This window comes from Poecilia latipinna, unplaced genomic scaffold (assembly GCF_001443285.1).
Source record: "Poecilia latipinna isolate Pla-1442-1.1 unplaced genomic scaffold, P_latipinna-1.0 Scaffold419, whole genome shotgun sequence".
NCBI lineage: Eukaryota > Metazoa > Chordata > Actinopteri > Cyprinodontiformes > Poeciliidae > Poecilia > Poecilia latipinna.
Genome location: NW_015113035.1, coordinates 164304 through 188778, shown reverse-complemented (window position 1 = coordinate 188778; position 24475 = coordinate 164304). Strand labels below are relative to the sequence as shown.

The 24475-nt window shown below is 41.4% G+C and overlaps 1 protein-coding gene across 26 annotated transcripts in view; it reads left to right on the top strand.

Moving 5' to 3' along the window:
- cacna1aa (calcium channel, voltage-dependent, P/Q type, alpha 1A subunit, a) overlaps window positions 1-24385 on the top strand; it is a 90272-nt gene extending 65887 nt beyond the window's left edge. For 7 of the 26 annotated variants that reach the window (XM_015037781.1, XM_015037780.1, XM_015037776.1 and 4 more), the window contains 12 exons: window positions 130-257; window positions 1701-1797; window positions 7583-7688; window positions 9023-9130; window positions 11244-11347; window positions 13677-13792; window positions 13886-14018; window positions 16614-16727; window positions 19173-19211; window positions 20936-21146; window positions 21265-21572; window positions 22818-24385. In XM_015037781.1, the coding sequence (XP_014893267.1) occupies window positions 130-257; window positions 1701-1797; window positions 7583-7688; window positions 9023-9130; window positions 11244-11347; window positions 13677-13792; window positions 13886-14018; window positions 16614-16727; window positions 19173-19211; window positions 20936-21146; window positions 21265-21572; window positions 22818-23618 (2265 nt within the window). In that variant the 3' untranslated portion in view covers window positions 23619-24385. Of the gene's footprint in view, window positions 1-129; window positions 258-1700; window positions 1798-3630; window positions 3728-7582; window positions 7689-9022; window positions 9131-11243; window positions 11348-13676; window positions 13793-13885; window positions 14019-16613; window positions 16728-19172; window positions 19212-20935; window positions 21147-21264; window positions 21573-22817 lie in introns of all 26 variants that reach the window. The other 19 variants (XM_015037787.1, XM_015037786.1, XM_015037774.1 and 16 more) reach the window with 11 other exon arrangements.
- The last annotated feature ends 90 nt before the right edge of the window (window positions 24386-24475 follow it).

Sequence of the window (24475 nt, the reverse complement as noted above, 5' to 3'; positions counted from 1 at the left end):
AAAAAACATATATTTGGGTTGGTAGTCCAGCTGCAGAACTTATTTGACTGATTATAAGATACCTCTTGTCAAATTGAATGCTTAACTTTTCTTTCTTCTACCTGTGCGTTCATATGCCTACACGTGCAGATGCTGAATCTGTTTGTAGCCGTCATCATGGACAACTTTGAGTACCTGACCAGAGATTCATCTATTCTGGGACCTCACCACCTTGATGAGTATGTAAGGATATGGGCCGAGTATGATCCTGCTGCCTGGTGAGTGCTAACATGCCTACACCCAGCTCCAACGAAACACAAAGCTTATAGAATCGCACACATCAAGTTACCACATTCAGATCTGTTAAATCGTTACCTTTATGTTCTAACCAGTTTGCTCACACAGGGACTCTCTCCAGGGTCTGTGGTCACCGCAGAGTAACTCTGTGACCGCTTTTTCTCTCTGGTAAAAAGAAATTCTGATTTGCAAATCTCTTTATAGGGAATTAAGCTGTTAAAGCTGCAGTAGGGAGCTCTGAGGAAAATGTGGACTTGATCTCAAACATCTTGAACAAGCACCCCTCCCTCCCCCCAAGTTGCTCTCTGTTGCGCCACAGCCGATAACTTGACAAATTGTTGGTTTTCCTGTAACGTTAGGTTGCTTCGTCACTATCAGGGCAGCTGCAGCACACTGCTAATCTTGAGCTAAAGGGTGTGAGCAGCACATACACGAGCACGACTGACAATACTAAGACATTCCTCCTGGGTCAGATTGGGTATTTCTGACTGGAAGAAGTGTGTTTCTGCACACTGCTCCCTACTGCAGCTTTAAGATCCAAGTGCTCAGCTTGTCACAACAAAGTGAAGCTCTTACCAAATAGCTGCCTATGTGTGTAACCACATGGGACCCCTGGTTATCTCCACCACACAGAGCATCCCTTAATTTCTCCTCTCCTGCCCTCCTCCTTCCCGAGATATATCTCTTACCCGTTTCTAAATCTCCTCCCTCTACTGGAAACGGCATACTGGCAAAAACTTAACGTGGCAGTGTCTCTCCTCCACACCAACCTAATATCTGCTGTAGACATGCTAAGTTTCAAGGTATCTGTATTCCAGATTTTGTGTGTTCCCTTATGCTGTGCTGCAAACTGTTTAACTGTTAAGAAGTAAAAAAAGACTTGAGGAGCCAAAACCAAAAATGTTTGAGTAGCCTTGAGACCTCTTATACAGTCAGCTTTATTAAAACACTTACGAATGGATACATTTGTTCAGTGAATAACTAGCCACCGATTGAAAAGACTTGCTTTTTCAGCAAACATGCAGAGAGACAAATTCCAGGAAGCAACAACAAATAGCTAACACTGAACATGTATTTAAGAGGGAGGGACTCCTCACATTAAAAGCAGCTATTAAGCAATTATCAAGCGCATACTTTCCTAGTCTCTGTGCTGTTTCTTGAATCGTATTGTTTATTCGCTGCGACTCTTTAGCCAGATATCAAGGGCTTGTTTTATGAAAGCTACACATAAAAGATCCCTTGCACTGAAGTGATGTTTTTTTTTTATTTATCTTATGTCAAGGATCATTTTTACAACACTGTAAAGTCTTTTCTTGTTCTTGTCGATCTTGTGTTCTTGCTCCCAATGTCCTCTCTTCTCTCTTGATGTTACCTCCCCCCCCCTGTTTGTGTCCATGTTTAACTCCCCTGTATTCTTCTTGCAGCGGGCGCATACATTATAAGGACATGTACAGTTTATTACGAGTTATCGACCCGCCTCTTGGCTTAGGAAAGAAATGCCCCCATAGGGTGGCCTGCAAGGTTTGACTCTCATTCAAATGAAACCTTCTCAACCACACTTGCTAGCCACGGCATCCAGGAATGGATTGAATGCTGCTTTTGTTTTTGATTTGTTTTTAGTTTTTTTTTTTTGGTCTCTTAGTTTGTTCTCTTTATTTTTTTCATTTCAACTTCTTTTCCACCATTATCGACTTGCATTCTGAACTGCTGAGAGAATGTGCAGGACAATGCAGACACCTAGAGAAGCATGTTAAATGCACAAAATGAAAACTTTAAGATGTTTTGCCATTATAAACTGGATCTTTTTTCTGTTTGTTTTTGTATTTCTTTTGACTATCTTTGATTTTTTTTTTTTCTTCTTCTTCTTTGCTTGCTGTGGAGCCATGGCTTTAATGTAGCAAGCTACGGTTGTCCACTGTAGTGTTGCATTGTTCTTGGTTTTGGGGGTTTTAGGGGAACAACAGAAACTGCATTGACACCCCTTCCTCTTCCTCCCTTCTCTGATCAGAGCAGACACAGCTTGTTGCCTTCTGTCAAGCTTTGCTCTGCCTTTCTTTGGAAACGCGCACAAACACACGGCGACAAACATACTGAACACACACCGACGTGCGGAAGCAAGATTCAGTGTTTACTGAACATGATTCTGCTTTTTGATGGTTTTTTTGAAGGGTGATTTTGATATTTAGCATACATAGCTAATGTTAAATATCAATTAAAGATACTAAAACATCATTAATTCATCGTTATTTAAGCCACCAAAACCAGTAGATAAAAAATTTAAAAGAGAGCGATAAAGGATTGTTGATAAATTCTTGCAAATTCTGTCACTGCCTAAATTCCTTTGTTCAAAATTCATCTAAAACACTACTAAGAAATGTAGAACATTAAAATAAATGTTTAGCAAAAGAAATTTTAAAAACCTGGCTACAGAAAGCATACTCTTGTTTTTTTTTTATTTGTTGTTGTTGTTGTTTTTAGAGAGATTGTAGACCTGCACAGTATATTGAAAACTTGTCGCCATTCCAACATCAGTGTTAGTAAAATTGTCAGTGCAAAAGGCTGCTTGAACTACTATTTAATTCAGTGTAAGGTTGAAAAACACTTATATTGTTAAAGAAAACCGAGGACTACGAAACGGCTTTGCAAGCCATGGACAAGAAAAGAGGCAATGATCTTGAAAATAACTGAGCACAGAGTTGCCGGCTCACGGCTTGCTTGGGTTGCAGCTTACCTAAAATCACAGCAAGTACAACAATGATGAGTATCAGGAGTTAAAAACATTAAGGTAGTCCATGACTATAAATTCAAAATGACTTGATTGAAGGGTCTGAGGAGACTTCGAGATATACCTTTTGAAACATTGTGCTATTGGATTAAAAAAAAAAAAAATCCTGCCCAGTTGAGTGATGCCTAATTTTCCTCGACAAAATATAAATGGAGACATCTTTTAAGGTAGAGATGATAAACGCATCACAATTTTGAGTCTTGGAAACGAAACTTTTTTTTTTTAATCTTTTGCATAGAAAAACCTATCTATATGCTCAACCTAGTAGAAACTTGACTAAATCCCAGCCTCCAGCTTCTATTTGCTGCCTCCTTTTGGTCTCACGTTCGAGATGAGAAATATTTTACCTCGAAAAACCCGCACTCCCACAGACTCTCTAAGTCAAAAGCGTGTCCTCCTCGCTGTCTATTTTTATTTGTTTTTGGTGAATTTCCTCCCACCTTCTCTTGTATCTTTCTAATATCCTATTTTCTATTTTCAAATCTATACTTTAACTTCATCTACTTTCTGCCTCTCTCTCTCCCTCTCCTGATTTGGTAACGGGGTGGTGGCACTGGCTGATGATGCAGTGGCAGGATCAGTTGCAGGGAAATGTATGACATGCTGAGACACATGAGTCCTCCGCTGGGCCTAGGGAAGAGGTGTCCGGCACGGGTGGCCTACAAGGTCAGAAAGACCCAGCCCCCCCCCCACGTCTCTACCAAAGCCTTCGTGGGGATTCGGGGGTGGTCTGTAAGGGAGGGATCAGGGATTTAAGCGCTCAACGTGGTGTAAACTTTAGTGTCGTTGTTTCTTTGGTTTTGTTTCTGTTCCTTTTCGTGGAAAACTTTGGGTCGGCTGGTCGGTGTTGTGGCCTTTGTGTGGTGGTGTGGAACTGGTGGGCGCAGGTTGCAGGAAAGATACTTCGAAGGGTTCCAGGCGGGGCGAGGGGATGTGGCGTATCCGCAGGAGGGGACGTGAAAGAGGGACCCTCTCAGCTCGTTTGCACTGGACAGGCAAGCTCACAAACACATACATGCAGATCAATGTCATCTTTTTTTTTTTTCTCCTTTTTTTTCCCCCCAAATATTGAGATGACGATATTATGCAAAAAGGTTAATAACCCAAACTCTTTATGGAAGGGGACCCCAATAAAAAATCGCACTCGTATCCGACGGTATGCGTGTGCAACAGGGCTTGGAAGGTCCACCAGACTTAACGTCCTCTGACTCGCTCCCTCCTGCGGATGAGGCCCATTCTCGAACATGCACACTCACATATACACAGAAACACAGGGAATTAGGTCACATCAACCTACACATAGATATTTTCTGCTATGTCTCATGGTAGAGAGAGCAGGAGGGCTTGTGCCAGTGATGTGTTTTCCTCAGGGAGCCTTTGGTTGCCATTCAGAAGCCGTTCTTTTTTCTGTCACCCTTCATGTAGCAGCGGCAGCTCCAAGCCCCCGAGCAGCCTTTTTTTTTTTTCTTTTTCTATCTGCAAGTCCTATCTCCTCTTCGTCCTTTGGTTCTGTCGTCAATGCAGTTCTATTCTGTTTCCAGCCCCCTTTCATCTCTGAATATTGCTGCTCCCCTCCCCACACATACGCTCACCTGCCTTCTGCACGGCCGACGACCACCCACTGCCACTGTAGTTTTCTTCTTTTTTTTTTTTGTTTCTTTTGTCCCTCTGCACACGCCCTGTTTGTCAAATACCACAGACACAAAGAGTCACTCGTGAAATATTTTCTGAAACAGAAGCGTACAGAATGGTAATCACATCCGTGTGAGCATATGTTCCCCTCACTCCTCCCGTGATCGGCTCCCATGAGAAATCACTGGCAGATCACTGTAAGCTTCCCGGGGGGGGGCAGCTAGCCAAACAGCCTGTAGGCACAGGAGACCATTTCCATTCCCAATCTTCGCTCCTTCATCAACAGACTTTGGGAAAATAGTGACGACATTTTACTGTATTTACCGTTCCACACTGAATGGGACTTCGGCACAGTTGCAATATTAATAATGTGTCATTCCTTTGCCCACTTTATTTCCAAAGGCTAATTAATATTCGCATCGAGATTATTGTTTTATTGGGCCATTTCCCTCAGTGGAAACCTAACCTCACAAATAAAAGTAGAGATCAATACTATTTGACCCGTACAGTTTAAGCTCTGTTGGTCTCTCTCTCAGTTATTTTCCATTGTTTCATCGGATGCACCATCACCATGTCCCTTTCTGTCTGTCAGCGTCTTGTTCTCAAACTACATTTCTTTGCAAATGTGTTGGTACCACTTGAACTCTTTCACATTTGTTGGTACTACAGTCACTACTTTAATTGTATTTTACTATGTTTGTATTGTACACTACAAAAACAAAGTAGTGTACAGTAGCAAAATGGAAGGTAGATAAGTAGTTTTCCACGTACTTTGTAACTCCAAATCTGAAAAATGTGGCATGGATATGTTCAGTCCACCTGAGTCTTTGTTCTTCATTGAAAAATAGGCCACACTCAGCCAGAAAGGATAGATGGAGAACATATATGAACTGCAAATTTCAAGTCTTTCCAGAGACTATCAGTTAGATTTAGTTTTGGACTTTGACTGAGCCGCTCTGCCAATGAATATAGTACAGTACAGCCAAGAATCAAGTCCTGCACTATGCAAGTTTATCTGTTCCTTCAAGACTTTTGCTGCAGCTATGTCATACTATTTTCATACTGAACAGTATTTCATGTCCAAAACCTGCTACGCTCAGGTGGACTAAAAGCAAATGGTAGGTAGTAGTAAAGGGAGATGCATAAAAATGCATGCCATATCATCCAGATCATTTTTTTATGAAATAACCTTTGCTTCCATTTCAATTGTGCACTGCTCTGTGTTGCTCTTACACTTACAAACCCGATGAAATTCCTTGGAAGTTTGTGGTTGAAATATGGCAAAATGTGAAAGAGTTTTCAAGGCTTTATAAGCGTCCTTCCTGATAGAAAGGAAATGCGTAACCCTTCTGTTCTCCTGCCTAACAACACAATATGCGCTTTGCGCATGGTCTAATCCGATAATCTGTCCTTTAAATGTTATCATGTGACCATTTCCATACATGTGTTTTCAATCCAAGCTTCGCTTGAAAATTTCAACCCAGTTCACAAAACGGCGATATAGTTAGCTCTTTTGCTTTTCACTGTTGACTCTCTCTCTCTCTGGAGGAAAGACATCAGAACCTTCAGGCAGGACTGCTTTATACACATACCGCCAACCAATAATGGCTTCTGTTTTTCTGCTTCTTTTTAAATGTATTATTTTTTTTCTCTTTTTTTTTGTTCTTTTGTTTTTGGTCACTTACATTCACCTCTTCAGCACCAAATGATTTTTTTCTAATTCTGTCGTCTCTCTCCCCCGAACTTTACTTTTCAGTTACAAACTTTCTGCCATTTCACGTTTCACTTTATATCCCCTACATGTGTTTAGTTTACCCAAAAAGTTACATATTTATGGACAAAAATAATTCCTCCATGGTGAGCTTTTCTTGATTTTTCTCTTCCCAATTTTTAAAAAACAAAACAAAACACTGCTCTCTCTCACCTCTTAACCCTCTTAACCTTAATCCGTTTTTCACACACTAGATCTCAACGTCTAAACGTTTTTGTGCAGCAGATTACTCATCTGTGTTAATACAATTACATTGTCTTTTCTCGTTTATTATACCAACAACCACATTGAAACAACTCAAGATCATTCCAATGTCACCAGCAGTGACTTTCTGTTCACAGCTACTCGGCTGCTTGTCCTGTGAGACATTTTGTGTGTGCGCTGCATGCTTGCATGGGGACTGTATGTGCAAGAAGGACTTGGGGAAAGATGGAAAAACGTAGATGCACTTAGAATGGAATGTGCGCGGGGAATGCATGACGCAATGCATGCAAGGGTTTTTCACCCTTTCGTCGTCTTTTTCCACCAAAACACACACGAGCATCGTGCAGTGAGTTGGTGTCTGTCTTTGTGTTGTCCTCTTCTAATGCTAGTCAATGAGACCCATAGAAGGTCAAACCAATAAACACAAAAAACAATGTGATTTATTCCTGTAATTTCTCCCATAGTTTGTTTTTGGTTTATTGGTTTATCAGCTGGTCTCAGTTGTTTTTACTGTGAACCTCCAAACCTTGAGGGGGAGCTCTAGGTAACACTGGGCACTGCTCAGCCTGTAATGCTCATTTGTTAAACCAACCTGCGATTACTTTTGATCAAAGTGATCCTTATGAAACAAATCAGTGACTCTTTGAAATTCTTTAATGCAACAAAAGTAGCTCAAATATGTTTACTGGGATTTCTCACAGAAAAGTAATTCTAATCTGAGCCATTACAGGTAGAGTTAGTTCCTACTATATAAGCTGTGCAAAGCTCCTTCAATCTGAGGACCCTTGCCCTTCCCCCTTTCCCAGCTCCCCTTCCAACCACAAACCTTGTGGTCCTGTCACCTGGAGGTTCCACAAACACTTCCTTTACTTCCCAAATTTTCTCACTGCTCACCTTAATTGGCTTCCTCACAGAGACTACTTCGTATGGATCTACCTGTGGGTGACGACAACTCGGTCCACTTCAACTCCACACTCATGGCTTTGATCCGCACAGCTCTGGATATCAAGATTGCGAAGGGTATGAAAACGTTTGGAATTACTTTGTCACGAGGTTACATCTAGCAGCTTATGAGACGCGACGACATTCGGTCAAGAAATTTTTGCAATGGGCGGGCTTGATTTAAAACCCAAATTTTGAAAACGCTTGCATTTTCCGTTTTTATAAATAAGAGTTTCAAAATTTTCAAAATGTTAAATTTGCCTTGTCATCATCCTGAAGGCGTGCTCACAATCAGCGGAACAATCTCGACAACGGGGACCGTTGAAGTCCGCCCACCAATACCATGTCCCAATACACTTTTAGAGGAAGTCAGAAACCCAAAACCACAATGCATTTTTTTTATACGTACAATAACTTTGCTTGTATTTTAAGTTTTAATGGTGTTTGGGCACAAAGTGCAGCCAGAAATGGGGAAATACCCCCAAACATATCTCTAACCCTTTGGTTCCAGAACTCCAGCTGCAACATGTAGTGTGACAGATTGTGATTGATGATTGGGGAGGGCCTCTCGAGTTTATTGTGTGTGGTTATGATCTGAGTGAATCAAATGCAGTCCGGACTCAATGAAAACTACCCTGTGGAATAATAGTTCTGAAGCCTACTTTATGTTGTTAGCGGCTTACGCAGAAGCAATTGCAGCGTTCTCACTGCGTAAATGTTGTCTGCCGCACTGTCACCGTTTCTTTTTTTTACTATAGAGTTCTGAAAATGGGCCCAGATAAATGATTTAAACATGGTTAGGGATTCCTCTGTCCTTTTATAACCTGTTATCAATGTTTTTTTGTGAACAGACTCCGTCAATGCAACCCGCCTTACTTTAAAATAAGAGTCACAAAAGTAGAGTCACAAAAGGTGCCAAGCTTAAATTGCACACTTTCAAATCTGAACTTCATAATAATAGCTTGCACTTACTTGAGAAGACAAAGTTCCACGCTGCACGTTGTCTAAAATATTTCCTAGACTTTCATTTACATTCAATTTTCAGCCTTGTTAGTTGTTGGAAATATTTTCTATTTGATTCTCGTAAGACATAATGTCTTTATGTCTTACGTCGTACAATCTGGTCTGTAGATTGTACGACGTATTCAGGATTTTACGACTTAAAATTGAAAGAGTACCAGATGGAGTCACAAACTGAACCGATCCTAACTACCGTCTTACTAATAAACACTTTCTTTCTTTTTGTCTGTCTCCTTGTTTGTATGTGGTGTGTGTTCCTTTTTTATATCAATTCTTTTTTTTTTTCTTTGGACGAATAATGCGTTCTTGTGTGTTAAACATTTTAAACAACATTATTGGTTTTGTACTCGCATGTTGGATGCATGCATTGGTCTTGCTACGAATATGTCTAGGTGGCATTGACAAGCATCAGATGGACGCGGAGCTGAGGAAAGAGATGATGGCGATATGGCCCAACCTCTCCCAGAAAACTTTGGATTTGCTGGTCACACCGCACAAGGGTAAGTCTCAGAGTGCTGGTGCGGACACAGATTTGTGGCTCGGTCCAGCCACCTTATGGCACCCAGTGCTCCAATGATGATTCACTTCACACCACCTGAGGTCCGCTTTTCTCAGTCAGTCTCTCTCTTTTTCTGTCTCTGTCTCGGCTGCACCCTCTGAATCAGCTGGCAGATCCCTAAACACAAATTAACGCACCTCTACCAAATAAGCAAACGCATAAAAACACAACTCTGCACATGCACACACACACAAAAAAAAGAAACACATACAAACGACACCATATCTCCTATTTCTTGCTTTATCTGTGCCTGAAATCAGAGGGTGTCATACTATAGATAAACTCTCTATAGATGTCTTTTCACTCCAGGCAGCCAGAGCTCGAGTCTAAATGTGAAGTTCTGTACACTGAGAATACATTTCTATGCATCCCTAACTATCAAGAGTAAACCCGTTTTGGCTCTTGTATTTTTTGCACCCAATATGATGCACCGTATTCAATTCCAATGTTGCAGTGCCTGTGGTATTGCAGAAATGCAGATCACCGTTAGGTTATACCTGCATCTCTTTTGAGGGATAATTTGACAAACGTGATCTAGGTTATTGACTTCTATGCTACTCAACTGAAGTGGTTTTCTAAACTTGATTCTTCAGCCTTCATCCAGGACGCTTTTAGCTGCCTCCCTTGTCCGCCGTCCCTTACACAAAGGTTTCTATTACCTTAGCAGCTCTTCATCAAGTGGCATGGAGGTCTTTCACAGTACGTCAGCTAATTACATTTACAAGATATTGGAAGATGAGAATCAAGAAACACCGATGAACAAAAACATAGAGTCTAGAAAGGGATTAAAAAGCATAAACTACAGGCATTTGATGTCTTATATTGCTGTTACATTGTTTTGTTTTGCATTTTGTAAAGAAGTACATCAATACAGGAGATAGCTCTGACACAACTGTAATGGAAAACCTAAATCAGTGGTAAATGTTCCCATGTTGGAATGTGTGCTCCTTCTATTGGTACCCAGAATAAAGTTTGATAAACCTTGTATTTCTGTGCACTTTTTTTCCTGAGAGGTTTATCTCAGTGTAAATATGTAAGCATAATTTATATCACACACACTTAACCATAAAGCGGAAGAAATTGTTTGGATGACTTTAATGCTGCAGATAAACTGGTAAATGCTTGTACTGCATGCACTGGCAAAGGCTTTGATTTGGAACTGTGCTAGTTAGAATGACAGCACCCCCAGAGTAAATACATTTCTAAAGCTGTTTGTGGTTCAAAAGATTGAGAGATGTTATGAGTGCATGAATCTTGCTCTTAAAAATTTGTGAAAAAGATAGATGAATGCATCAATACTGGCAATGTGGGAGGGACTGCATGGCATTTTGTTTAATATAGCAAGCACAACTTACAGTGGATACAAAAAGTCTGCACACCCCTGTTAAAATGACATGTTTTTGTGATGTAAAAAAAATGAGACACGATAAATCATTTCCAATTTTTTTTTTCAATATTTAATGTTTCATACCTACGCTGTAAAATTCAAAGGAAAAATGAACAAATGTGTTGGAATTTTTTTTAAAAAGCACCAAAGACCTTTTTGCAAGAATATTTGGGATCAATGAAAAGGGGCAATTTAAGTAACTAGATTATCGCAACTTTTTATTTCTGTATATATATATATATATATATATATATATATATATATATATATATATACACACACACATATATATATTTTTTTTCTTTAATAAATTTGTTTGATTTGCATTTGAATTGTACAAAATAAATGTTGCATTAATTTTGGAAGAAAAAAAATTCGAAATGATTTGAGTAATTGAAAAGATCATGTTTTCATTTCGTTTGCATCACAAAAATCTGAAATTCTAATACTTTTGAGAGCCATTCTATTTGAGGAAACATAAAAAAATAAAATAAAAAATTATATCCATCTGTCAGTGAAAAGACTTATTGCTCCATCTGTGTATGTTTCTGTGTGGTAAAGCGCAGGTTGCACACTCTGTGCATGCCTCGCTCTTCTTTACCATCCTCCATGCTCAGGGCCCATACCAAAGTGTCTAATCCTGCAGGGTAACTTGTCATTCTTTCAGCAGCTACAGACTTGACGGTTGGGAAAATCTACGCGGCCATGATGATCATGGAGTACTATCGCCAGAGCAAGATCAAACGATCCCAGGCTCTTCGTGATGAACAGGTACTGCAGCCTCTAGTAAAGTAACGCACCTGCCTGCCTCTGAGCCCCTGAATTAAAAAGGCAGACTGACGCGCTGAAATAAAGACCACAGGTGTGTAGATTCATTTCTACAAATGTGGGCTGTGACAGCCTGTGTTCCGATCGGGACTTTGTAAATGCTCCTACACTGGAAAAGGCCTACTGTAAACACGTTGCTGCCATCTTGTGGCCAAAGTCGATTACAGCAATTTCGGTGTTGACATTTTGGTGTGGAGATTTAAAACTCAACCTTTCGTAAAGTTCAAAGCTCAGAATGTGACATTCGAGGTCACATATTTTTTTTAGCCTCTAGTGTTGTCACAGCCCCAAAGGTGCCCGTACCTAAAAAAAATCCCTATTATCTTTCCCATATTGACTGCCTGCAAAGATATTGCATCTGCTAACCTGACCATGGACTGTTTTGCACTGCATAAAAGCACTTGTCAAGGAAGTGGAGTGACCACTCTCTACATGATGGCTATTGTATTCAATAATTTTTCCCCTGAAGGTGTTTGGAAACATTAGAGGGCCTATATTCTGAGTGGAAATGTTTTACTTCTTGACAGGGTTATGCTACTGTATTAGCAATATTTGCCTGCTTCACATGTTAACTGCATGCAGTAATATGACCACTAGGTGCATTTGTTACCTCATTTATTATCCCTTTGACTCCAACCTCACACAATTTCCCTCATTCATTCATTGACTCACCAAAATGACACACTATCAAACTGTCTCCACCTCATTTGTCCCATGCAACATGATGTCAGGAGCACCAGCTCCACCTCTTGATCTCCCACTGAATGAAACTTATAACAATATAAAATGCTGAAAAAAAAATAAGTTTAATAATAGAAATGTGGGATCCTTCTGATCATAGTTGCACATGCCATTAACTTTTTAACTACAGACATATTTTAATTTGTTAACTTAAGAATTTTTCAAGAATTATGAATAATCAATAGCACTATTTAAGAAAGTCGCTAAGTTGGCAACAGTGGCGTGGCTGTCGTTAACTGCTAATTTGCAGCCATGACCCGGTGACCTTGTCTGTCAGTCAAAGCTCTGTCACTGCAGAGGAAAAACTGGACAGTGGATCATTTTTAGACCTTTGCCAAGGTAGATAAGATCAGTGGATAAGATTTGCTTCACATGTATTAGTCGTACGTGTTGTACGATGACATTGGCTACGTACAACACGTCAACGCCAAGCTGAAGCTTGTACTCACCGTTTCTTCCTCTTCAACTGCACAGATGAAGAGGCAGTAGCCGCCAAGTTAGAGTACGTTGTGATTTGGGACATGAAAAGGTTGATATTAATTGGTAAAAATGCGTTACATAATACCTAGACAGAAACTACTGTAGGAGTCAAGGTTGCTATAGTTGTAAAAGTGGATCCTAGTAATTCATTTTTAAAGGACATTTTGTACATAATTATTGTCATTATCATTATATTTGGTTTAATATTGGATAAAACAAGACAGCTTGGATGTTTCAAAATAATATTTTAGCCTCTTATGGATTGTAATTTTTTTTTTTTCATAAATTTGCACACAAGGCGAAATACGTTTTGTCAATCATCTTACAACTTTAGAAGACGACTAATAAATAGATGGCAAAGAAGGTAGTGCTTCATATTTGACTTTTTTCTTCATCATCTTCCCTAATTTATCTCTCCCTTTTCTTATAGTCTTATATCCACTAATCCAGAAGCATGTTGCATCTTGTTTTGCCTCTTCTGTCCATGTTCGCCTTTACCTGATTCTCGGAAGAATCCCAAAAACCTTTTCCAGAGTTCGAGGGCTGGCTTTCTGCAACTTTTAGGCGTGTCTCTGCTTCCGACCTGACCTGATGTGAACCGGTGGGTCGTTAACGGGTGCTTTAAAACTTGATGGCGTGCTGAGGAAGAGATAAAACATTTGAACCTGGGCTGTCGAAGCAGAGACAAATTTAAAACTTGCCTCAAACTATGACACCAGCCCGTATCAACTGGAAATGGACATGGCTGACCTACAGGGTGCCTGATTATTTTTCTTTAGTCAATCTCTGGTTTCAGTAGTGAATTCCTCTTTCTTCTAGTCCTTTACAGAGCACTCTGTTGCTTAACTTCCTCGATGTTCTTTCTTCTCTTTCTCGATCTAGCTGTGGGGTATCACTTGTTCCAGAGTTACTCTTTTTTTTTTCTTTTTGTTTGCCTGGCCTTGCTTTAGGCAACTGCCTCCTTTCTGTTCCTGCTCTGCACCTTTACCCTGCATTTCCCTTGTCAGTCTGCCTGATAGCTGGCGACGGCCATGTTGTATATCTCAAACAGAACCGCACGCCATTACTGTTTCAGCGCGTGGAGCCACCAACCCCCTCCCAGGACGGGGGTCCGGGACTCAACAACGCCTTGCCTCCGCCTGAGACAACAGACACTGGCAACAGCTTGTGAGTTCAACAGTCCTTTTGACGCACTATTATTATTAGTAAAATCAAAGTATAAAATCAAAGCAGGAAGCTGTGTTTCTGTGCATGTCGCAGGCCGGTGGAGGGCGGGATCCCAGAGAGCCAGTCGTGGGTGACGGCTCGCGCCAAGGAGATGTCCCAGAAGGTTGGCAGCTGGAGCCCTGAAGGGTACTCTGAGGACGGCCTAGGAAGCATGACCAACTCACAGGTAGACGGTTTTCAAAAGACATACCCTAGAAAACCTTTAGTGCTAATGCAACAACATTGCGTAGTTAACATTCGTCCTCATCAGATGCAATTTTGAGTCAGTGAGCATTTAACATTTTAAATGAACTCTCAGTTAGAAGTCGCCATGGACATGAATGCCATATCGATGTTTGGTTTCTGATGAGGTTTGAACCGTTTTTCCCAGAAATAAGAACTCAGTGCATGAGTTTAAAATTATGAACACCTCTTTTTTTTTTTTAAACAAGTTCAAATCTATTCATCATACACACACCAGTCGTTTTATTAGATTAACAATTATCAGAATGGGGAAGGAAGGAGATTTACGTAATCGACTTGAATTCATGATTGCTGATGACAGATTGGCTGGTCTGAAAAATCTACTGATCTGACGGTATTTTAAGGCACAATCATTTCATAGTCCAGAAAAGAAATAATAACCAGCCTAGTGGCAGTTGTGTCTAAAACAAATGACGTTGTTGTCAGAAGGAAATGGGTAGAAGTAGAACCTTGAAGCAGATGAGCCACAACAACAGGAAGTGTCACGTCTCGAGTTTACGCACACTTTACCTGCAGTTAGGACTTTGGGTGCATTCACACTGCAGCCTGAAATGACCCAATTCCGATTTTTTTTGATGTAATGCGACCTGTATCCGATCTTTTCATGGCAGTGTGAACAGCACATTTTCAAATGTGACCCATATCCGAAACGTATCCGATTCAAATGCGACCTAACGTCCAGGCCGCCTACATCCGAACTGAACGTCACTGATTCTCAACAAATCTCACTATTCTGCGTCCTGATACGCGCAAGCGGGAAGAAAAACAACAACCATGATGGACTATATGAGGATTAAGTTGTTAATATGTTGCTCCGGCCGGACAACAACTTCAAATATGTAAGCTAAGCTCCACCGTTAGCCTCCATGTTTACTTCCGCAAACACTGAGCACTTCTTCTTTTTATGGCAGTTGGCAGAACACTGAGAACGCTGACGCTATGGCGCCCTCTACTGCGCATGCGGGACACTTTCAGGTCATTTGCCCGTTCACACTGCAGAACGCATACAGGTCGCATTTACTGGCAGTGTGAACGGCCCCAGCAAAAAAATCGGAATTGCCAAAAAATCGGAATTGGGTCACTTCAGGCTGCAGTGTGAACGCACCCTTTTTTTCGGTTCTGGTGTTATTCTACATTGTACAGAGTGGAATAACGCAAACAGAGCATCACCTCAAAATTGACACGGAGATCCCAAACACACATCTAAAGTTGTTTTGAAATTAATGAAGTAGACTAATATAAATCTTCGGAAACAGCCTCGACCTCAAGGAAATTTTAATGAAGGCGTAGTGCAGGTACATCTCCTTAAATTGAAATATGCGCGTCAATTAGGCTCGTTTGTCCTTTTATAAATAATATTTTAAATGTTTTTCATGTAATTTTCTATTCTTAAATGGAATGATTTCATCAGCTGTAGCTATTCTTATTTTAATATGAATTGTTCAATTGTAGCGAACCAAACCCGTTCACTACAATTGAGGTAATATGAGATATCCTTTGTTCCATGCGTAAATGTTAGTTCCCCTTCGTTTCCTGTCTCTGTTGTTATTTTTCTACTGTATAAAACAAATCTACTTTGGTACAGAGGGGTTTACAGTTCTTGCTGGACTATTCTTACTTGCTGTTTTGTCCTCGCTAAATCATTTCCAACTACAATCGGATTTGCACCAAACTTACGCTTTTTTTTTTAACCGTCTCACCCTCAAAGTCTTTCTTGTCAGATGTATCTGTTTTTCAAAAATCTTTCTGTATCTTCCCTGAAACACACGACTACATGCATCGATCTTGTGTTTGTCTTCAAAGTGACTCATGTTCGTGTTTGTTGTGCTCCTAGATCTAATCAGTGGCGTCTGCATCAGATTTAGCAATCCCTCAGTTGAGCAATCCCTCCCTGACTGACAAAGGTCTGAAACGGTTTCATCTGACACGTGTATAGTTCAACTGTTCCTGCGAGTCAGATTTTTGATATATGTAAAAAAAAACAAAAAAAAACTAGAATATCACATCAACATGCATCAACATTGTTGACAAATTTGCATTGTGTCAACAAAAACAAGATGCTTAATTGGGCGTTAACCGCTTTGTGTGCAAATTAACCTTCAACAGCAGTCGTCATTTTCTTCACGACCTTCTTTGCTGCCTGCAGCGTGTCGCTATTGCATCTGGATAACTTTACTGTTGTTTGTCTCATAAGTCCCTTTGGCTGCACATGACTTTCTCCTCAACTCCATTCCTGCTATATCATCACAAAAGCCTTTCAACAAGGAAAAAAAAAATCTCCTCCCATTGTCCACTCAGTTGAGTTGATGGCAGCTTTTGTTTGGAGTGTACTTCCTGTCATTCCGTGTTTGAATTTCAATCGCTGTGGCAGTCAGCCGCCGACACATAAGCTTTCCAAATTCTCCCACCCTTTAGCTCTCGACTGTACCAGACGTTTTCCAACTGTTCCCCTTAACTCCCCTGTTAGCTATCATGGCAGCCAGTCACACCATCTCCTGCTCTCCTGCTCTGTTTACAGACGGTAGAGATGAGAGAGATGGGGCAGGATGGTATCTCGGATACTGAGCAATTTCCACCAATGGAAGGCCACGGCAGGGCCGCTTCCATGCCCCGCCTCCCAGGCGACAACCAAGTGAGCAGCATCCCCACCTTTCCACTGTCTTCGTGTTTTCTCCCCCAATCATGTGCGTGCCTCATCTGCCTTTGTTTTGCACCATTGCATCTTACAAGGTCTGAGTACAAAATTGCTCCCGGCGTTCCAGTCCGAAGAAATTCAGGGTTACGGCAGCGTTGGACAAATTGCTGCAATTGCTGGTTTCTGTTTAACATTCGTGTTTAATCGGAAACAATCGGCGTGTCTAGCTGTCGTGAAAATCCCTGTCCATTAAGATACTTGTCTGGCTAAAACATGGGCATGCTAAGACATAGAAATGTTTTACCAGATGCTGCCTACTTGCTAGAATTCTGCTTAGCAAGTCTAAATCAGACCTCTTAACATCAGTTTATACTTTCACCTGCATGATTGTATTTAATCATGATTTCCTTGTTTGTTTGTTTTTCTTTATCTCACACTATCACCCATTTTGTCATCATTCATGTATCAGTGAGTGCTCTGGTTGTCATCCACACAAAAAAAAAACAACCTTTTTGAACACGTACACGGTCCCCAAGCCCCAACTTTTTATTTATTCCTTCTACGCCTAATTGTCAGGACCCCTACCTAACGAATTACTTTTTTTTTTTTTTTTAGTTGTGTTTTATTAAATTGTTTCTTCCCTACAGGCAATGGGCAATGGTTTATTACTCACTGTTTGGAATAGAACAAGCACAATGCTATGTAGTTAAACGTGTGGGATTGCGTGTGCAGGTGTGCGTTGTGCATGCGTGTGCTTTGCAGGTTTTCTGCGATATCACTGTTCCGTGTGCCCTCGGAGTCACGTCGGCCCTGCTGCTTTGCTGTGTGCTGCTGTTTGAAATCAAAAGTGTGCACATTTGTGAAGGCAGATTCATACGTGTGGGTGTTTTGCCCACTGCCATCGCTGTGGTCGCCAGTGTGTGGTTGTTTTGTTGTCCCTTCAGGCACTCAAGAACCAAAACTGAAGTGCATCTTTGATTGCTTATGCAGAAATATTCATAGAGCTTTCTTTCTTTTTTTTTTTTACACATTTTCTCACTTTAGAACCACAACTTATTGTTTTTGTTGGGATTTTATGTGAAAGATCAACACAACTGTGAAGTGATAAAACTCCATAATTAGAATTATTACCTGAAAAGTGTGGCAATTGCATTTTAGTTCGACTTCAATTAGATATGTCTCAATAAAATCCATTGGTTCTAATTGGAGATCTATGGTCTGCAGAGGTTTACAGTGAATGTGGATGTTTTACCACTTACATTGATAAAACATTGTAACTGGAATAAGTTAATTCAAGAGGAATAATGTACATGTTTTTATTTACATTTTATTAAAAAGTGGCACGTTAGCTCTCAGGCTTTGAGGTCGGCAGGCCTCCTTGTCATCACCCTAATCTTTAGCTCAGTTTCCACTCAGGAAACTGGCTGGGTGATTCCAAAACATTAAGTACAAGTTTTTCACAATTGTCACAGATTTTGAAAAGATTACGAGTTTACCCTAACAGACTGGTTCTTGTTTCCTCGACTGAAAAACTGAGGATCACATGCTTAGCAAGTTTTCCCGCCGAGGAATCGCACACTGCAGGATTTTGAAAAAGAACTGAAGCCAACTGAACGTATCAAACTCTCATTGAGATTCTTGTGAGGGTGACTCTTTCAAGAAACAGACATGCTGGTAGGCGGTGGTAATAAGAGATATATTCAGACTTCAGACAGACTACTTTGTTTTTGTCTTGGTAATCCGGATGTAAAATCGGGTCATAAATCATACAGCTTGTCCCCGGCTTAAATTAAAATGTATGGAACTTTATTAGAAATTATATTTCAGATCCTTTTCCGTCCACTTCACAATTTGGTAGCCGCTTTGTGTTGGTCTGTCACATAATATTCCAATAAAACATTGTCACGTTCGTGATTGTAAGGGGAAAAAGTTGTGCCAATATTTTTGCAAAGTGCTCTATATTTGCCTGACATGATAAATCGAGGTTAGGCTTTCTAACAAACTTAAAGGAAGTTAGGCAAACAAATTCTATTGAGCCAATCAAACCTGCACCTTGGTGACAATTTGAGTGTCGCCGTGGCACTGTTGTGGTGGACACCACTCCCAGTGTTTGTATTAAGTGTTGTTTCTTTCACCGTCTCTGCTGCTTTGGTGTCTAATCTTTCCCTCCTTCTCTTTCTGTCTGTCTCTTTTCTTCATCGTGGTGCTCCTTCTTTGTCTGTGCCGAATCTTTCCCACTGACATCCCTTTGCTTTTACTTGTCTTTTGGTGTATCCTGTTTCGTTGTGTTTTCAACTGTCCTTTCGCTTTAATCGTCTCCTTGCCCCTCTCTTGCTTTTATGGGTTTGCGCTGTGTGTGACCATACCTCTGGTGTATTTGTGGCTCTCTCTGTGTGTGTGTGTGTGTGTGTGTGCGTGTGTGTCTTCTTTGTGCTCATCCAGCAGCGGAGGAAAGGGAAGCACCGTGGCAGTAACCTCAGTGTATGTACCCTGTCTTCTGTTCGTTCCTCTCAATCATTCTCAGCCTTTTTGTTGATTTTTTTTTTTTTTTTGCCCCCTCATATGTGATGTCTCCATGTTGTGTCTATCATGCATTATTATAGGGGAAGGTTATTTGAGAAGGAGTTATAAAAGCATGAAATATTACGCCAGCCCAGTTTCCAAACTGGTAGAAGTAGGTTCAGACTTCACAGTTTGAAGTTTGGAATTGGGCAGAAGTTTGCCTGACCCCTCTCCTTAGCCATTTTTCAAACTACTTTCTCTGGATCGTATGACTCTGTCTCTCTTTGCTCAGCTGCTGCCAACTGCTTTTGTTGCTGTGTGTCCTCAAGCCCCGTCTGCTTAACTGCAACGTTGTTGATGGTTCCCCCCGTTTGTACCCTAGTCTGCACTCAGCATTGCTCAACCTGCATGCAAGAAACTTGAAGGGGAAAGAAAAAAAAAAAGAAATGTCTCAAACAAAAATGTGTATGCATGTTTGCTTGAGAGAGAGATGGAGGATGAAATTTAAGGGCAATTGGAGCAAATAGACAAGGAATTTTTAGGAGTTGTTAAAATTACTGTATTCTGCTGATTTATTTTGCTGCCTAGAACTCAAATTTTTAGGTCAGCTTTGCTGCCAAAAAGATTTAGTTCCAAGGTAAAGATTGTCATATTTTTCCACCAAATGCGCTGCTCAGGCACTCCTTCCTCAAACAAAAACTCCCATCAGATGAATGGAAACAACTCCAGTGTATGCATGACTTTGGGAAAGCACACGTGACATAGAAGCAGAAAATTAATTTGCCACCTGGAATGTGCCATGCTCAGGGCAATTCTGAGTGAAGATGGGGAAGTATCGCAAGTTGTAATGATTCTTCAATTTGTATTTTTTTTTTATTTTTTGAAAGCAAGTCAAAGAAGCATGAAAGGCATGGCTGTTTGCCAGATCTCCTCTTATTGTAATTCTTGTGTTATTTGTTGCTTGTTTTTTTATTATTATTAAATAGGGGACTGCAATTTATAGTAAGTAACCATTTATTTCCACCTAATGCCCCTCCCTCAGACTTTTCTGAATCTGCAGAAAAGTAAAAAAATAATCCTAATTGAACTGAGTACATGAAGTAACCTTGTAAAGGACGCATCTGCCACACACTGTAGCTATAAATGTATATTTGTGAGAACATAGCTTCAGTGCCTGACAGGTTTTTTTCTTTTTTTTTCTTTTTTTTTGTTAGTCTAGAATATCTTCCTGTAAAATGAACCAGAAACCTGATCATTTCCGTGACACTTTTTATATTTTTAAAGAAATTACTTTCTCACCAATGCAGTGAAGATGATAGAAATATTCTAGTGCTGCTAGCAAAACCATTTCATTATTAATAGATGGTCACAATTTTATCAGGTTTCTCTTTTCAGTATTTAATATGGTCTTAGGTATTTTTCTAGATAGCAGGAATCACAACATGTCAGGGTTTAGACCAAACCTGCCCAATAGGCTGCTTTGCAGATCCCTGCCCTATGAGTTTCATTTGCCCTAACATGGATTTTGAAAGAGCATGCTCGTAGCATTACTAATAGCAGTAGTCTTTAAGTTCAGATGAGTTTTCAAGAAATTCTAGGGGGGAAAAAAATGTAGCATACAAACATTTTGGCCCAAAAACGCCGCCCTGACAGTCACAAGAAACTTTCTCTTCATCTCTCGGTGGCTTCTCTTCTTTTCTTAGACCATCAGTGACAACAGTCCAATGAAGCGGTCCGCCTCGTCTCTGGGCCACAGCAGGTCTGGGCGAGGACACCGAGACAAAGGTGATGATTACCACATGGAGTGTTCGATACCCGAGGAGGGGAGAGCTTCCAGACACGGACACCGGCGAAAGGATCGCAGTCATCGGGCGTCTGAGAGGTCCCTCTGTCGCTACAGTGAAATTGACACAGGTCAGAGAAAATAAAAGCAAGTACATTTACATCTGTTGCTTTTAGATTTGATTTGTAAACTAAATCGTGCGTTTTTAACACACCTGATAAATAAATCCAACGTGACGCCCGGGAACAGACCTGAGCACGACCACACAGTCTGGTGACCTCACATCGAAAGAGAAGGACCGCGACCGAGACCGGGGCCGATCCAAAGACCGCAAGCACCACCACCATCACCACCACCACCACGGCTCCGTGGACAAGGAACGCTACGTGCCCGAACGCGGCGGCGAGTACGGACACAGACACTCCCGGGACAGGGAGCATGACCGGGAGAGGGAGCATGACCGGGACAGGGAGCATGACCGGGAGAGGGACAGAGACCGGGAGCGGCGCTGGTCGCGATCACCCAGCGAGGGCCGTGAGAACGTTCCGCACAGACAGGTGGGCTCCAGGGTCAACCTGTTCCTGCATGTAAAACCACGGATTTGATATTTTTGTGCTATTAATTCCAGTGTTTCTAATTTGATGGCCGCTACCTTATATATTATGAAATGATGGGGTGCCCAAGACACATTGATGTCCTGTAAATCACATCCTTTCCAGAAGGATACTACCTACGTGATACAAAAATAAAAAATGTCATTTATGCTGCTATTAAATCAGAGGCCATTTTGTCTTCAGAATGTCCAAAACAAATTTTGAAAATGTTTTTATGTACTACTACATTCACATAAACTGATGCATTATTGTGACAATAATAATGCAAAATATATAACTGAGGCATGTATGTTTGATGAAGTCAGTATGTCGCCAACAATCCAGCAAATATTCATTAAAATTAGAGATGCGTCGATCTCATAAGTTTTGTCCTCCCAAAGTTGGGACGTAGTATTCTACCAACACTGCTATCAACCTGCAAGCTGAACGAAAGCTGTGCAAAGCAGAGTTGTCCTTAAATTGTTGTCCTACTGAGATGCACAGGAAACCATTTTAGATTAAGTATGGCGCCTATCAAGCTTAAAATCTTTTTATTCTCAACTAATTTCTCAGTGCATCTCTAATGAAAATGTATATTTGTCTACCTTATTGCTGTGACCAGCTATCTAATATTCTTATCTTGCTAGTGTTTTATCACACCCCACCACTAAATGTTCCTTTCCCTGAAAAATGGCCTCGTGGGTCTTTATACAAGGAATGAATACAACAAAGTTAATCCTAGTGAACTAAAGCTGTTTTCTGTTTTTGTTCTCAATACTTACACTCTGCTGTGTTTGCTGGTCTGCAAATCAACCCTTTAACTTTTTTTTTCTTCTGTCGTCTTTTGTTTTCTTTCCTCTGCATGACATCTTGCTTCTCTTTGTATGGTGCTGTTTGGAATCTCATCTCTTATATTCACATCTTCTACTCCTGTTTATCCACTGCTCTGCTGCTCTTTGATGCCTTTATTATTTTTCTTTTTTCTTCCACAAACATCATGATCGGGGCTTTTCTTCTTCTTGTTGCTCTTAAATCTTGTTCTCGTCTTCCCTTGCTTCTCTATTTGGCTTCCTCTGTCTTTCTTGCATTCCTCTTACTCCTCTGTTTGTTTTATGCTCTGTCGTCATCATCTTCTGCTTTGTTCTACATGTTGTGTCTTTGAATTTGTGGTTCGTTCTTTTTATTTGCTTTATTTCACTTTTTGTGTAGGGCAGTAGTTCAGTCAGCGGAAGTCCAGTTCCATCGACCTCGGGAACCAGTACACCACGGAGAGGTCGCCGACAGTTGCCTCAGACCCCTGCCACACCTCGACCCCATGTCACGTACTCCCCCGTAGTCCGTAAGTCCATGCCCACTCCTCCTGGGGGACCACAGGGCAGACCCCCAGCCCCAGGTCCCCGCCACTTTTCTCCAGAGCCTCTTCAAGGGCAGGGTCCACCCCCGGCTGGAGTCCCGATGGCTCACCATGGCGCACCCCGCCAGAGTCATCATCCCCCACTACGCTGGGGTGACTCAGGCGGAGGAGGCGGTTCCATGGAAGGGGATGGCTGCTTCTACAACCAGGAGTACCAGGACTTTGATCCGCACCATGAACCACCCGCCTACGAGCCAAGTGCCATGCAGGGTGGAAACCCTCACCCCCACGCCCTAGCCAACCACCCTCTGCCTCCTCCCACACAACCACAGCCTCACAACCCCCACCCCCTTCCTCCTCCGCAGCCTCATCCAGTGAACAACCCCCACCCGCAGCCCACTCGCACCTCACCCAGGACTGTCAGCCACGCGATTCCTCCCACCACTGCCCTGACTGGGCCTGTGCAGAACCAGGTTCAGCCCGCTGCCCAGCGCCGCCTGCCAAACGGCTACCGATCGTCATCCCCTTCCACACACCTCCACGGACCTCCACACACTGGGCCTCACAAGGTTCCTCCTCCGGCTGGGCATCCGAGGGGTCCCCGCAAGGGACTGCACGAACCCTATGGTGAGAGGGAGGAAGACGATTGGTGCTAGCCCCCAGGGGATGGGGGAGGGATGTATAATCAATAGACTGGAAAAACAAAAAAAAAAGAGAGCTCCTAGCCAGAGCAGTGACTGCCAAGGGAAATCACAACCTTTCTTTTTCATCTGGTTATTAATTTTAGTCACCCCGGCTCCTCGGGGTGCCACGTGGACGCTTCGCGGGATGAAAGGATTGTTATCAGCATAAAATAGGCACAGCGAGAAGGCAAAGGTTGAGTCTGGAGCAACAAGAAGCAACAACTTTTGTGTTCTGCTTGCATTGTTGATCATCTCTTGATGCCAAAAGAGACCAAGCTCAGATTTAAGTTTTTTTTTTAAGATGGGAGGAGAAATGATAGACACTACTCTTTGTGTCTTAATTTATGCCTCTGGCAATGAGCTATAGCCACTTACAAGATGTCAAGAGTTGCGACTCGATAAAAGACACTTTAAAGTCAGAGCAAAAGGAACAACCTTTTATTTTCCTTTTATAACGTTTTCTCGAGGCTAAATTTTTATTTAGCCTTAAAAAAAAAAAAAATAGTCTAATCCAACCCTCCCAGCCACCAATGAAATATTGATGAGTTTTATCATCTGTGTTTTTAAATCTGACAACGAGCCCTCTGCCTGTAAACGGTAAGAAGGCTAAGTGGGTGGGAGAGTTGGTAAGTGTTGCAGGGGGTGGCAAAATGTCTCTCTGTCAAAAACAGCCAGAGGACCTGATGAGTGTGTTGGCAATATTTAACACACTCCTCCCAGTGACAGAAAAAAAAAAAAAAAACTTTAGCCAACCTCATCCCATGACCAAGAAAAGAAAAAAAAAAAAAAAAAAAAAAAAAAGAAAAAATTTCCACAAAAAAAAAAAAAAA